Source organism: Staurois parvus, unplaced genomic scaffold (assembly GCF_062004578.1).
Source record: "Staurois parvus isolate SC_StPar_1 unplaced genomic scaffold, SC_StPar_1.0 ptg000175l, whole genome shotgun sequence".
NCBI lineage: Eukaryota > Metazoa > Chordata > Amphibia > Anura > Ranidae > Staurois > Staurois parvus.
In genome coordinates, this window is record NW_028317971.1 from 2,600,363 (window position 1) to 2,617,500 (window position 17,138).

The 17,138-nt window shown below is 41.2% G+C and overlaps 1 protein-coding gene across 1 annotated transcript in view; it reads right to left on the bottom strand.

The window, feature by feature from the left end:
- The window catches only part of EXOC4 (exocyst complex component 4), a 634,255-nt gene that overhangs the window by 157,320 nt on the left and 459,797 nt on the right, over positions 1-17,138 (bottom strand). The window contains exon 14 of the mRNA XM_089676875.1: positions 3,037-3,215. Within this exon, the coding sequence (XP_089533001.1) occupies positions 3,037-3,215 (179 nt within the window). The remainder of the gene's footprint in view (positions 1-3,036; positions 3,216-17,138) is intronic.

Sequence of the window (17,138 nt, forward strand, 5' to 3'; positions counted from 1 at the left end):
CAGGGGCGGACTGACCATTTGGAAACTCGGGCACTGCCCGAGGGCCCGGGGTCAGTAGGGGACCCCATGAGATGCCCTTTGTACCTTTTTCATAGGCTTTTTTGAGTTTGGGAAGGACACAAGGGCCCCATGATCCCCTATTGCCCAGGTGCCCCATGAGTTGTCAGTCCGCCCCTGGGTGTGTCTATTCCTTACAGTCGGTTCTCAAAACTCTACTCACTGAGCTCTGCAGAGTGTAATTTCAGATCTCTGCCCCCCTTTTTCTGAACTTTCAGACAAGCTTTATAAAGTCAGCACTTTGGATGTACAGAAAAGAAGACTGCAGATAGACAGGTACAATCTTTTTCACCTTTGTGTATCACCTGAGGCCAGTCAGTTCACTGGGTATATGTAAAGGTTTACAACCACTTCAATGCATTCCACCAGTCCCCCTGCCCACCCTCATATTTACCAGATCCAGCGATCCATGTGCAGCATCTCTCTCTCTATCCTCGCTGGACAGAGAGGCAGCAGCGGGAGCCAATGCCTTCTGCTGCTGGTAACCACAGCCAGTGAGGAGAGAGCGGGGAACAGGGCCAAGCTGCGGCCTTTGTTCGGGTGGGAAAATCTCTTCGGCTCGCCAAGACAATTTTATATCTAGCTCTTTCAAATTTTTGGTTTATTATTGGGTGGCCATCCTTGTGACGGTCCACTGGCGATTTGCGTAACCAAGGGATAATGCAGCTGTGACACTTGAGGCTGCCCTGTTGGGCTCCTATGCAGAACTTAGTAACCTGTCCTTTCGGGGACCTCATTCTAACCATGCGATCATTGTACCAAGGAAAATGACTCTTTTGGTTTGGAGACAGGCCAGGACCCAATATGCAGCAGCTGACTCATACTTTTCATACATTTCCCTGTGGGGCAATCCAAACCTTCCCCATTTCCACACTAGGATCCTGCTCTATGGGCTAGACATGGTATCACACTACTTAAACACATAATGCTACCTTACTATCCTTCATTGTGCTCCGGGACACTCATCGCCTGCCCAGAGCTATGTTGTTTAGGTTCCTACAACTTCATGATGCAGCTTTGGCACAGCTTTCAAGCCCTATTACCCTGCTATCTGCACCACTAGAGACATTGTTATCCTGTTACAACTTGCAAAAACCGTTATCTGCGATATACTTGCAACTATCACCTCTGACCTTACCTAAAATGACTACCCTGTATCATAAGTAGCATGCTGACATCCCCACCCTGATGGAAGATGATTGGGAAGAATATCCGCTTCAATTTTTAAAGACTATGATTTCCTCCAGGGACCAGTTTCTCCAACTTAAATTTCCTCACAGAGTCTATTAGACCCCCCAATGTTTATCTCTTATTTATCCTGGCATTCCCAATACCAGCTTTAGATGTGGATTTGAAACTGGTTCTTATTTTCATGTTTTTTTGGCTTTGTCCTAAACTGCAACGGTATTGACGTGGAGCGGTGGACACTGTTGATGCCGTGAGTAGTCTATCCCTCCCCCTAGATACTACCCAGTGGTTGCTGGGCCTTGTGAAGGGTGTGCGGTCAGCTAAACATGAAAGGTTTCTGTGTGATTTCTTCTGTCTTTTATGTTAGACAAGAAACTCTCCTAAAATGGAAATCGTCTGCCCCTCCTACAGCGAAAAGCTGGAAAATGGCTATTAATGGTATTCTACCTCTGTACAAACGTACCTATGCTAGTAGAAATTCCCATCAAAAGTCTGATAAAATCTGGAATTCTGGAATTGTTGGGTTGACACACAAGGTATCACTGTCCAATTACTACACAGCCTGCACGCTTGGAGGAACTCCCCCCCCCCCCTGCCATTTTACCCCTCTTTGTATCACTTCCTTTTTTCCCCATTCCACCCCCCCCCCCCTTCTCTTAATATGTTCTTCTTCTTTCGGCCGATAACTGGGATTCCAAAATGTTCCTCTGTGTACTTGGTATGGCACTGTATCTGTACCCTGCCACTGTATTGGTATGTATTTTATACTGCTGCTTTATTTCCTATGTTTAGATATCAACTGTCGTCAGTCGTGTTCCTTTTTTGTACTCATTTGTACTTAAAACATCATGATACAACGGGCCATGGTTTTTAAAGATGGAAATGAGGCACTCCTGCTTTGCCCCCCAAAGCAGTCTTAGCAGCAGGGACTATCTACTGAAATGGATCACCACTGTCCTGGACGTGTATAGCATTCTATGACTAATTCCACACGTTGCACACTGTACAAAAGAAGAGTGCCCAATGCAGAGTTCAGAGCCTAAAGTGAATTTACATTCCAGCTCCGCATCTTCCATCCAATGGGGTCTGCATACAGTCTGAAGTGTAGCTAGGTACATGAACAAGGAATCCATGTAAAAACAATGCCAAGTAAAGCTAGTAATCTCCATCAGTAGAGAAGAGACATCCTAATGACATCTAATGAGTCATCTAATGACACTAGCAAAAATATGTGGATTTATCAATGTGAGAGGGGTTATATGGGAGTCAACTGAAGGTGGGAGTATATAACCCAGTCAAGAATGAAAATCCAAAGTGGATGTTTATCTATTCCTTCATTGGAAATATTGATTCCAGCCATACAATTACACCAAGTTATAAACTTACTATGGACCATTCCTCCACTAATTTTTGCCATATTCTGACTGAGGCTAAAATAATTCAGACAAATCTATTTAGACAGATTTTTGTGCCATCCAAAACTTGTTTTAACCCATTACTTTTAATGAAAGACAGAAACCTTTCCCTAATGTGCTGTAATTTTTGCAATCTGTTTTAAGCAGACATACCTATTTAAAATTTGTTTCTACTTAACTTCAATATAGCAACTTCCTAGGTCATGCTTTAAAAAAAAAAAAAAAAAGTGGAAAATCCAATATAATTGAATGGTCAAAGTGCAGATAAATGAAAAGGGAATATCCTTCTGATTTTTATTAATAAGCATCCTAATGTGTATTAACTGGCTCTGACAATTCCACTGGTAGCTAAAATTAAGAGTTTACAGATACTTACATTGTGCACTTAGTAGGCTAGCGATGGCAGCTTTCAGTCTTCCTGCCAACCACTCTAGACTCTCATGCAGATTGGCGAGGGCTTTCAAATCACTGACATCACTCATAATCTCATTCTGCGGAATCAATTTATCTCCAAGGTTTCCTATCAGGACTTCTGACTCCTTACCAAACGCAGCTCTGAAAAGTAAAGAATGATACAGAATGTCATCCAAAAAATTACTGTGACCACAGAAAACAAAAAAAGAATATCAGATTTTATGAAATGTGATGGGAAACAAAATCAAGTGTTTTCACTAGAGTTTATAAAATTAAGTTAGACATGAGATAAAAGATCTTATTCACCGGATTAGGTGTGAATTACATGTCTTAGCAAAAAGCAGTCTCAAGCTGGACCACAGCTCTCCTCTAAATCAGTGTTCATCTGTACAACTCTCCTCAGCCATCCCTTCACTACAGACATAACTGCAGTGCCTAGAAAATTTTCTTCCTGATGGTAGTCATACTGGTCCTTCTGTGCATTCGAACTTTCTCTATGGCTGGCCAAACAGTAAGCAATTTTTATAACTGATATCCAGACCGGTCTCAACTGGTTTGCAGATATAAACGCTTAGAAGCAAACCTTTTAAAACCCTGAAGAAATGTTTTGCCATTTATAACTTACCTATAATGAAGTGGGACACACTTCATTACAGTTAAAGCTAAATTTGAGGTATGGAAGTTTTTACATAGTTACATCTAGCTTGGACCAATATTAGTATGTATGTGTCATACCTGTGGTTGTAAGGGAATTCTCGTGAGACGGCTGGTGAATAGACGTGCGCATGTGAACAGAAATGCACGATCACACACACGCAGGGTGAAGATTGGCGCCAGATGGACTATTTAAGATGTGCCTCTGCCTTTGCCGAGTGCGGACTGGTCTTCAGCGGTTCCCTGTTTCCTGCTTGTTCCTGTGTGTGATTTCCTTGTTGCTGACCCGGCTCGTTCCTGACCTGACTCTGATTCCTCTCCTGCTTGATACTGGTTCCTGACTTCGGCTCTGCTCCTGACTTTGGCTTGCTTATGATTTGGTACCTCGCTGTCCGCCCGTTGATGACCCTGGCTAATCCTTTGACACTGATCCTGTCTCCTATCCCTGCCTCCTGCCTTGCTCTGGTGCACACCTGGCGATCTACCATACCAGCTCTGCATATTACTACTGTGCCTGAATCGGAGGTTCATCAGTCTTCCAAAGTCTCCAACTGCAAGAGCTGCAAACAACATCTGCTGGCACTCTTGTCCCCCTGATCCCTGGACACCCTCTGTTCCACTTCCAGTGGGGTCAGGGTTAGTGATACAAGTGAGGACGACCTCGTCATTTCAGTCTCCAATCAGGATTCCCGTAGAAGCTGAAAATCACATTAGTAGGCACAGTTACTACCATGAATAACACTAGCTTCCGGGTCCAGTTCCGAGAGGTGCACTGCTGCCTAATGAACCTTGGAGGTCGCTCACTTGGCAAGAACACCTTTCAAAGAACACCTTCCATTTTCTCAATGAATGCAAAGCATTCTCGGATTGAATGAGAAGGATATTGTGACATCACCACCCCACCTCTCTGCCTTGTCCGATCAAAAATGCGAACTATTTCTTGAATGGCACCCATGCTGAGCGAGCAAACAATGTAGCAGGGCAGCCAATCAGCACAGGAGTCACAAGCTAGTGGAGATCACTGTAGTATCAGTGCCTACTACAGTCATTTCCACCTACCACTCGGATCCCACAGGTATAGCAAATACATACTTACATTGGCCCAAGATGATGTAAAAAAACCTGAAAATCATCTTCAAGTTATGTCCCTGGGGCTGCACAACAAAAAAATTTAACAACACTTCAGCTTTAATTTAAAAACGACAAAGCTAGGGTTGTAATGTAATAAGCAAGATGCTGAAGAGTATTTAGAGAGTGTTATGTCAATTTAAACCAGTAATTTTGTATGTATGGATCTAAGCCAAAGCATACAATTACATGTACTAGCCAACGTAGATTGAGGGGATACCTAAATTAGTCAATAAAACAAATTCACTCCAGAAAGCTGGGGGGGGGGGGGGGGGCGGAGGGGGAGTGAAAGTGTAAAAAAAAACTGCATATCATTTGCAACAGCCAGTATGCTGTAAATTAGGAGGGAATGTGTAAATAATCATGGATGAAAGAATGTAACTGGACTTGCCCTTAAACAGCTAACATCCATCACCAGCTATCACCAGTGCACTAAACTGGAAAAGAGCAAGGTGATTATCCTACAGACTACATAAAATATCTGCATTTTAGGCTTCAGCATCACAGATTTTGCTTAGTGGCTGACAAGTACGATAAGACTACCTATTAGCTCACAGCTGGATATTTCAGACACCAGTAAAAAAAAAAACAAGCTAAATAGAAAAGAAGCTGCAAGACAAAACATGTGTAACAAGTCAGGATTTTTGGCCGCAAAGACTGCTGGAAATCGGATACCATAAAGTGAGGATGGAACTAAATTAGAAATGTCAATATTAATGCCTTGACTTACTTTCAGATTAAATTAGGCTTATTAACTGAAATCTGTGCATGTGTACAATAATAAAGTAATATCTACACATGCAGTATTTTAGTGATTACTTAAAGTGTTACTAAACCCAGGACCCTGCATTCACTATATCCGGTCTCCCACAGTACACAGAACATGGAAATGCAATAATTTTAGTAAATATAAACAGCTACACACCTTTTCTCATCAGCAGGTAGAACAGTCTTGTGACCTCTATCAATGTCCAGCTGAGCACTGGTAAAAGCTTGTAGGAGTTTTCATTCTCCTCTCACTGCCCTTTGAGATTGCAGAACCCCTGACCCTCTGTCTGGACAGTGCTGATTGGCCCTTTGCTGATCACATGCACCCTCCCAAGAAAAAGAAAAAAACACTCTAACAGTACACACCAAACTGATCATGTGTATAGTTTCCCCAAGGCTCTGTTTTATCAGGAGATGAAAGGGGTAACATGGAAGAAGGGGAGGACTAGAGAAGACAGGCTCAACTCTCCCTTTTATACAATGCAGAGGAATACCCCTTAAGTTCCACAGTGAGTATAACGAGCATGCTTTTCGGCATATACAGACTGATTTTACTGTTGTGGGTTTAGTAACACTTTAAGGGAAATTAGTATATTTTTGATTAATACAAATATTTCCACTCCTGCACTAAAATTGCTTACTCCAATTTCACTGCACACTGTGAGCGTCTCACAATGTGCATCAGAAGCTGCAGCAAGTCATATAGAGTCCACCTCATTTCCTGGCTGGAGGACATCCACTACTTTCCTCCCCAGCCTCACTTTCCCTAGCCCTCCCTTTTCTTTAACAATAATTATATTAATTTTACATGATCTTAAGTACAATTAGGGTAAACAATAATTAATACTGTGCAGCATATAGCAAAACAAATGTACATTAAATTTCCAAATAGGGAAGGCGGCCATTCATTTGCAGTCACCATAACATTGAATAGTTTGCGGTTTACTTTAGAAGTCTAGCAGGTCATGATTCTAAATGAAAAGGATGTTACATTATAACATGGTCTGTGCATGGACAAGCTAGTGAGTCTGCTACAAAAATGTCCTAGATGGCATAGCCCATAAAGAATGATATTGCTGCAAATACCTGAGAGGTATGTAGTTCTAAAAATAAGTGAAAAGGGAAAGGGCCAGGAAATTTTGATTATTGTATTCTGAGGGCTAGGAAACCTCCTGCTGTCAGAACACAACAGCTCAGCAGGAGGGATTACCCCATCAACACTGACTGGGTTGATGGAGGAATTGCACAATTTTATTTCCTTCAGCCCCCTTCAAATGGAAAGTTCATCCTAAAACTGTTGCAAATGTCCCTACAAATATTTTGCACTTGTATGTTGCTTTGCTTTTACCCAATTCATTCCAAACCAGCTCAATGGAGTTTCTAGAGTTTGTGATGGTCAATCCATGATTTGAAGCCTTTAGTCTTGTTCTTTTCTTCTAAGGTAGTTTTCACATAGCCTGAAGGTATGTTTTGGATCATTATCTTGCTGTAAGAAGAACCCATGACCAACTAGTCATATGCCAGAGGATAATGCATGGTACTGCAAAATACTGTGGTAGTAGTTTTGGTTCAGGGTGCCACTCACTCTGTGCAAGTCACATACTCTGAATCCAGCAAAAGAGACCCAGACTATCACACTTTCTCCTCCATGTTTGCCACTTTTTGTTACCCGCTGAAGAACAATTCTTTCACCTACTCGACAGGTGAACTGAAGATCTCAAATTTTGATTCATCGGTCCATAAGACCTTCTTCCAGAGTTCAGTAGTCCACTGATGGTGCTTTATGGCTGGGCAAGATTCTTTTTCTTATTTTGCCATCTTAGCAATAACGTTCTCATAGGCACCCGACCTGTAAAACCTGAAGCTCAAAGTCACCTCTTCACAGCTGAATCTGAGACTTGCTTACTTTATTATTATTATTGTACAGGATTTATATAGCGCCAACAGTTTGATCAGTGTTAGGTTGTGCTTGAGGCTGTTGTCCTGTGAACCGCCTGTCATGCAAGCTGTTGACTCTCAGAACCTTGTCTTCTGATTCTGCTGTGTCTTTGGGTCTGCCAGACCTCCTCCTGTCAGTGTTTTCTCCAGTTTCCAAGTGCCTTTTGATGGTGTAGGAAACTGTACTCACTGACAACCTGGCTTTCTTTGCAGTTCATCTAAAGGAAAGACCTACACTTATAAGGGTTATAATAGTCTGTCTGTCTTCCTGTAATTGCCTTTTTCTCAGCATTTTGAGTGCAATATACTACTTTCTGCAGTCCAAAACTGTCTAAACATTGCTTAAGAGGGTGTAGAAACAAAGTCTGTTTCATTACTGCTTTTATACAGAAAGCTTGTATGTAATAAACAAAAGTTGGGTACCTGTAGGAATTGTCAGCATAAACTTTCAAGACTTTATTTACTTGCATTGCTGCAGGAGAAACTCTTTACGTCTTCCCTGAAAAGGGCCTTTTTTACAACCCTGAATTGTACATTATTTTTCAGTTTTTGTTAACCTAAATTTTTATTTTAAAGCTCTGGCAGCTTACCGATTACTTTTGTACCATTTCAGGTTATTCACTGGACTTGATTTGTTTAAATTTCAATAAAATCTGGAAAAATGGGGGTGTTCTAAAACTTTTGACCCGTAGTGTATTTACACACACACACACACACACTATAGTTTGTAGACTCTATAAATTCCACATAAGCTAAAAATATCATTACTAATTTTCAAATCAAAGAAATTTAGCAGAATACATTTTGACCTGATTTTATGAAGAAAGATTATTTGATGTTTTATAACAGAAAGTAAGGGAAACATTGTGTTTCAAAAGTTAGTAATTTTCCTTTATATAATAAAAAATGGAAAAGTAGTACAATCAAAAAGAAATTTCTGTCTAAAAAATCATATACGATACAGTGTTGCATGATAGACAAATTATCACAGCACTAAAAACCAGTCTGGACAAAAAGGGGGTATAACATGCTGTTTTTGAGGTGGTCAAACACCTTTTGGTATTCAAAAAATTCTGGATAAGGGTCTGTTAAACTTGTTCCTGAGCAATGTCTTTTTTGTATTTATTGTTTTTGAATCTAACCATTTGTTTCCAGGACAGAAGCCAAATTATATTGCAAAAGAAACCGTTTCTTTAAATCTTTTTTCATGGTGCCGAATTGCCAATGTGTTTGTTAATTCTTAAATCCCAGAGGGATAAACAATACTCCAAACTCTGTGTATGATTTAGTGATGGGAGTGATTTCTAATCGTTTCTTCCTTGGAATCTGTACAGCTTTCGATCTCTGCTGTGTGATCTGTAGGTTTAAAAATACTTTTTTGGAACTTTTACATGTTTTGCTATTTTTCCTTGTTTTGTGCAATGTGCGGGTTTTTGGGACTGCTCTCCTTTAAGACTAGTAGGGTATTTTTCCTCCATTTCCCTTTTTATAAACAGAGCAGGCTTAACCTTGAACAGTGCTCATTTGAGCTTCTAGCTGTGTACAGTAAAGAAAAGAGAGGTGAGATAGAAGAAAATGAAAATCCTAAGAGTGATACCTTACTTGCATTAAGTATTTATGAAGTTGAAGCTCTGACAATAAAATACTGGGATTATAGTTCATGGTTCTTTTAGAAGAGATACATATATTGCCAACAGTACTTGGTGTTGAGAGAGAGTGAAATTCTCTCACTTTTGTTGAGTTATAGTGTAATTGCTTTTAAGTCCCCATAGCTCAGCGGGGTGCAACAATCTGTCATTTCTAAGTTTTTCAGTGTCTGCTTTGTGGAGACTCCAATCTTCAGCTTTGGCAGCAGAAAGGAAACTCTGGGAGAAGGGGAAGCGTGTCTATTTCTAAGGAATGATGACTGGGACATCCTGCATGTGCGTGGCATTGTGCAAAAGCCAGATTAAATTGTACCTAGTGCTCTCTTACTTTCCTGCTTTGTTGTATGGGTTCACCTGTGAGTCAAGGGGAAAATGGGGAATTATGAGGTTGTTCTTTATTTTTTAAATAATAAATTCATAAATCAATTTAAATTAATACATTTTTATTTTTTAATACATTCATAAATCAGATTACGCTTAATCTGTTAAATTTTAGGGAAATTCTCCAAATCGATCGGTGTCATGCTGATAGCTGATCTGAATAAATTTTAGTAATGGTGTTCAGTGGTTGTAAAGCACTGCAGGAGAAAACCAAGAGTAACCTGTAAAGTAAAAATGTAAATTTTTGTCCATTGGGATGGAGTCTGTTACTGGTATTGATGTGACCTATTAATGATGCGTCAGTTTTGATTTGTATACCAGGAGACGGGAAGATTTTGTTCTCCAACTATAAGAAGACAACTTAGTTAATTTACCTGAAAATATGAATAGATAAATGAGAGGTCACAAACTTAGACTGAAGCCAGTAAATTATTTGACCTGAGGGATGATAAGACTATATGGCCTTTTGCACACTGCTGCCAAAAAACTTGGTGTTTTTAGGAATACAGGTATTTTTTACTGATCTAAATGCAGCTCATAGTTTTCAAAGTATGTGTATGTACAGGCATGTAAACTTGCACTGCATATAGACGAGTAAGAAAAAAAAAAAATCTGAGTTGCCAATCAGTATGTTACACAAATACACACGTATGCAAGCAAATACATCATACCTGCTTAAAGTGTTAACTTCCATTCTGAGAGCTAGAATTTATTATAAGGACAAATACATGCAAAGTAAACGCAATAAATTTTGGCCAGGAATACTGATGATCAATCATCAGCACCATGTGCATGTACCCTAATGTTATATAATAAAAAGTTAAGTGGGGACAAGCAAGAGAGTCTGGTAGATTCTGGGTTATCTTACTCTAAGGGCTTGTTCACACTTGACTTTATTTCTAACTCTTGCCAAATGCCCCTATAGCATTTGATAGGCGTTAGACAGGCGTTTGGGAAGACTTTACCGCTCCTCAAACGCTCCCCAAACACCCCATGCACGGTTTTGAGGCGGTTGATAGGCGTTTGCAAAGCATTAAAACTGTACCACGAATGCTTATAATGAAGTTAAATGGTATTAACGCTCCAGAACCACCCTGCAACGGAGCGGCACCATAGACTTGAATGGGAGGCTTCAACTCCTCCTGACTCGACACGAGGCGTCAGTTTTGACACAGTGCTACTGCTTCAGTGTGAACAGCACTGTGTGCTGCCATGTGCAGAATTTTCATAGGCGCTTGAGAAGCGTTAAAAACGCTTCCCAAATGCCTGTCTGACGCCTGCTGACAAAGCTAGTATGAACTGAGCCTAACTCAACTTTGTATGGCGAGGATGTCTAGAGATTTAAAAAATGGATTGACACTTGCATCCTCTATACCTCTATTGCTTACCATTCATATGTGCGAACCTGTTATTTTACTTTGTTTACTGGGTAGCGTGATCTCCTGTTTATGTTTACTGCATACCTCAATTACATGTCTGAATACCCGTCTGCGTTACGGGAGATTGCTTCAGTTATACGTATGCAAAATGTGTTCCGTACCTGTCTTTAATCTCAAATGTCTTGTATTTCAATAAAAATTTTTGGAAGAAAAAAAAAAAAAAATGGATTTGGTTTAGTTTTATGTTTTGTGGGAACTTGCTTCAAATGGTAGAGCTTTGTAAATGCACACAGCAACTCGCTTTCTTTTTTAAGGCATTTTTAGCCCACTTTTATTTAAAGAAAATGTTCCATAAAGCTTCCCACGCAGGGGTATCCACCATCAAACACATGCAAATGAAAATTCAGCCTCCTGGCTTGCACACAGTTTTATGTCCGTCTCCTACAGACTCTTTCCAAAATATGGCTCTCGCACACAGCTGGCCACTAGCACACAGCTAGTCTGGCTTCCACCTCTCCTAGGTGAACCCCCCCTGACTCCAAGGTAGAGACCTCCTGTCTGCCAGGGTGGAGCCCTCCTGACTCCTGTCTGCCGGGGTGGAGCCCAGAACCCTGGTTCTGACTCTACAAAAGAGCCATGCACACCTGAGCAATCAGTATCCTGGCCATTCCCAAAAACTGGTCCCAGGATTGGAGATTTCATCCCTCCCAAATCGCTTTGAAATCTCCAGGCACCAAAATGGATCTTACAAACAAATGAGGAAAGTGGAAAGCCACTTTCCTCTGTATCAAACACTTACCCTCGAGCCCCTCAACCTGCCTTGTTGAGAATCCTGGGTTAAATAACCTTTCAACATAGTGACAGATCGCCACACTGTCACAGTTTGTATATTGCCTCTTTCTAATAAAAACTGATTTAAACAAAAATGGATTTGGTTGGTATTAAGAGGGGTATGTCAAATGATAATCTGCTTATTTGCAAAAATTATCAAAATAATATAAATATATCCTGAAAAGTAAACAATTTAGGGGTTTCCTCTTTGCTGTTAAAGTGACACATACATTTGTATAATAAACTTGGATTATATTTTCGCCACACAAAACAGTGGTCTGGATTCCACTACAAAACCTTTAAGTGCAAATGAGGCCTTTCAAGTGCTTCTGAAAATGCAACATGTCTTTATGCACAGAAGTCTTACCAGATATTGCCTTATTTAACCAGTACGGAAAGCTTTCCTACTCTTGTATGGACAAGCAAGCTATTATATACATTGAAAGTACCACATTTAAGGTACAATTTAAAAGTATGTGTGTTTAGTCTCCGTATGTCACATTAATAAAGTTAACAGTGATGGTGCCATCATTTGCTGATAACTGTGGCTGCCTGAATATGCCTTTTGACTATGGCTGTGCAGGGGACAGCTGTAATGATTTGCTATGCCTCCTGCGTCTCTTCCTCTTCTGTTCTCTCACATCAAAGTCAAGTCTGCTAATAATAAATGTACTTCCAGGGCTGAAAATTCTGTTCTGTTAATGAAATGAGAGGTAACCTTTATATGACTTGAAGGACACCAAGTGCCAAACAGTCCTCGGGGCTTTAAAAACTAATTATACAAGGAGAATCCGTCCATTATTCCTTTCTTTGCCCTGCTGAGCAAAATGTGCTTAATATGCTGAAACCGTGGCTGCTTACCTTGCCTGGGTGATGGCTGTTGATTCATGCATCCCACAACTTGAGACTTCAAGCACAGAACCCTTGAATGCTGGATTGATAAGAAAACTGCCGAGCAGCGCAGATCAATGGCCAGGATATAGGCTCAATACATATATCTATCTTTTTCTGTGCCAAGAGGTTGGATGTAAAAAATGCACAGCAAACTGGCACAGGCTTGTTTAACCCCTTAAAGACAGCTGAGGTTTTTAAATGAAAAGCTAATTAATAATTACAATCTCAATGCCATGTTTAGGCAACTTTTGTAGGCCATGTGTAATTCAAGACTGGTAATTCAAGGAGTTCTATGGTCACAAAATACATTGTAACATCAAATATTCATTACTACATTGCATTTCAATAATTTCTAGCCTATTGCTAATAATCTGAATGATCCTGAAGTTTGTAAACTTGCTTTGTGATGGTCTCCATGCATTTACCTCTGAATTCTGTGATATTAATTATGCACTGTTGAAAGGCACTGCAGTGTCACAGAAATGACAGACTGGATATTGTGTGTACTCTCCAGCACTTCAGGAAATTAATTGCCAAAGGGAAGCCAAGGGGACCAGGACAGAGGTGGCCTAAAGATGCTTCAGGGATGCAGCCCTCCTCAGACGGGGAATCAACCACTGGAAAAAGAGCAGACAGGTGGAGCACACACCTAGTGCATTATCCAAGATTTGCTCAAAGATATATGGTCAGCAGCTCTGAGGAAAGGGATTCATCCCCGAAATGCGTCAGCTTCCTGACCGCACTGACAGTTGGAACACCTTGCCTGCCGTTGTGGCCATCTCCATTATGCAAAAGCTTTTAACACGCTTTGTCTGTATGTTTTTGTCTTTTATATCTTTGAATAAATCTTGGATAATGCACTAGGTGTGTGCGCTACCTGTCTGCTCTTTTTACAGAAATCACAGAGGCTGCCTTCTGAACTACAGAGGTGCTGAGAAGAGGAGTTTCAGGAGGCAGTACAGGAATCACAGCTTTCAGGCAGCAAAGTACCAGATGTCCAGCAGACAGGCAGAACTCACACAAAAGGACTTTTTTCAAGTAAGCTTGAAAAATATAACTATAACTATTGTCTGTATTGTTATTACAATGCTGATGTTTTAAAATTAAAGTGTATGCTGTGACCATACATTTCTTTTAACTTCAAACTTTCCAATTCCTGATACTGAGAGAGAAACAATGTATAACTTTAGATGTTCCACTTGTGGAAGTGCCTCCAACTTTATATGCATGTTTGATGCGTTCTGAAGCTTTATTGAAGCTTGGCAAATGGTAAAAGTGATGTAAAATGGGAATTGACGATGAAGACGTCACCAGACTTGAGGCATGGTTGGGTCTTGGTTTGGTGTCTGATGTTTTTATTTTGGTGGCTCAGTAGTACCCCTGCTCATCCATTTCCTGGCTTATTAGTACCACTGATCAACAGGTTTCCAGGCTCAATAGTACCCTCGGTTAAGTAGGTCCTTGGCTCTACAGTTTCCTAGCTCAGTAGTACCCACCTCTGTGCTCAGTAGCACATCCTACCATCAGTGGCACATTATTCTTCCCCCAAACTGGTCAGTAGTAACCCCTCCTCAACTCAGGAGTACACTCCCCCCCACACTCAGTAGTACATTCTCCCCCCTCCACCCCACTTTGTTGATCCTCCATTCTGCTAAAACTCTGCTCTGCTTATTTCCTTCTAATCCTCTGTTCTGCTGATCTTCTGCTCTGCTGATCTGATCTCCAGCTCTGCTGATTCCCCGACGGTCAGTTTCCCACTTGGTCCTCACTGCGGCCCCTCATTACCTTTCTGCTGTATCACTCCCGTGCTGTACACCATGTGTGAAATCTGCTGATCCCCTGCTGGAGTCCCTGCTCACCTTTCTGCTACTCCACACAGGATACCACAAAATGGACGTGGACACAAAGCTCAGCTAACACTGTATAAGTGCCCCTTAACAGCTGCAGATGCAGTGAGGAAGCGCTATCATAGGCCTCTTTTACACTTGTGACTCAGGGGCAGTAAAAGACCATGGCAGAGCTGCATTTTTACTGCCCCTCAACAGCTCCCCCTGTTGCTGCTGAGGCAGTGGCCAGGTGTGTACACATGCTGCGGCTGCAATGCTTGGTTTTGGACAGCTTTAAAAAAAATGTCAAATGCCAAATTTTGAAGTAAGTGTAAGCAGTGTCTAAAATTCCTGAAACCCCAAACCTAAGCAGCCTTTTAACTCTTAAAACTTCCAGCAGGCACCCCAACATACTTTACAGAGAAAAAAAGTCACCTTATGTACCTCTTAGCAGTATATTCTATATTTTCATTTACATATTCCAGGCTGTTGAATCAGTTACGTGTTGATATACAGCAATGTAATTATATATAAGATACCTGATTCAACAGACACTTTTATCTCTCAGTGTGGTCGTTATTTTTCTCTATAAAACAAGCATGTGTGCACCCTTAGCAAGTAACCCTAGGTGTGTTTCGGAAGAGCCTTTCCTCTTGTTACCACAGTAGAGCCATATTGCTTGATTGCATACTCTAGCATTCTGTTGATTGTCAAGGGTTGTATCAAATGATTATCACAAGAGACTAATGCAAAAAGACCATTCCCTGTTTAAACCACAATCTGCAACAACCTACGGTCTGCAATCAAACAAAAATTGTTCTAACATTTCCTGTTTTCCATATTTGAGAAAGATGGCCAGGAGGCTATTCCCTCGGAATGTATGCTGCTATAGTCAATCAAAAGCATTAGAATGAGTAATCAGCATCTGATTATACAACACATTCCTGGCAGTATTAATCAGAAAGATTAATATATTTTCATTCTGAAAGGTACTTTTGGCTCTATCAAATAAAGGATACATGTGGAATATGTAAGCCAGAGCTTTAATAGTTTAAAAGACTAAAACAGGCTGAATGTTAACATGAACTGTTGCTTCTTATTTCTACTGAACTAATGTGAAAAAAACGCTGTCATTTGGTAGCAAATTTATTTATAATTAAATATGTTTGTTTCTTTCTCATTCATTAAAGTGGTTGTAAACATCAGAAATAAACCATTAACAAAGCATATCCCTCTATAGTGTGTACTTGTCTCACTTAAGAGCACTAAGTGTCATTTCTGTTTGCTGCTGCTATGTCGGCTATCAGAATGAATCATTTCTGACAAGTGTTCCTGACACCAAGAAAAAAAAATGGTGACAGAGGAGGGAGCTGCACCAGATTGACAGACATACTGCTACAGGGCATATATATGTGATTTTGCATTTCCGGGTATGGTGCGCTCGCGCAACCTACCCACGCCGCCATTCGCAGCCACAGCTGTCAATCACCGGGTCCCGGCCAGTGATTACTCGCCGGCGCCCGGTGATTGCTGAGCATCTCCGACAGGGAGGAGAACACAGCAAAGCCATGCAAACCAGTGTGCTTACAGTGAAGCACACAGACGCAAGTAAAACAGCACACAGTTAACCCTTTCATCACCCCTCATGTTAACCCCTTCCTGTCCAGTGCCAATAGTACAGTGTCAGTGCTTTTTTTTTTTTAGCACTGATCACTGTATTGGCGTCACTGGGGATGTCAGTGGCACCAAGTCAGTTCCCCCCAGTGTCAAAATGCTTGCCGCAGTCCCGCTATAAGTCGCCAATCGCCGCCATTACTAGTAAAAATAAAAAATTACTGCGCAATTGTCAAAGTAACACAGCGCTGTAGCGCAAAAAATGGCCTGGTCAGGAAGGGGGGTAAATCCTCAGGAGAGCAGTTGGTTGATCAACATCATCAATTCCACTGGTTTCTGCAGAAAGGTTTGAATGTTGGGGAATAATAGTGATTGTAAAAGTTCCACTAAAAAAAAAAAAAAAAAAAGAATAATAAACCCAAAACAAAAAACAACAAATATGTCACAACTAGCTACAATGGTCTTGCACATAACAGCCTTAATCCTCTTCTTCTTGGGACCCTGGCCATTGCTCTTGGTCCCTCCCCCCTGCTGAGTGCCCCAGACCAAGCTGCTTACTCTGGGGGCACCCTTGCATGCTCACTCCCATGTCGCACCTGTGTGTTTTTGAGAGTGTGGCTCAGCCCTGCCCCTGCTCCCTCCTCACTGGCTGTGATTGACCATTGGCTCCCGCTTCTGTGTCTCAACCAATGAGAAAAGAGAGACCTGGGAGAGCTTCTGCTCTCGTGAACATCACTGGATGGGGATCAGGCTCAGGTGAGTATTAGGTAACGGGGAAGGGGGGTGTCGAGGGGGCAGCTGCACACTGAAGGTTTTTTTACCTTCATGCATAGAATGCATGAAGGTACAAAGCCTTTAGAACCACTTTAAGTACTGTGTGGCTAGCTGCAGTGTCATGCCTGCACACTCCATACTTTGTTCCTGCCTTTTCAATACAAGGTAGTTTTTTCCCCCCATTGCTTCTACCTGCAAGAACACAACAGTTTTTCATCTCCGTTAGTCCTT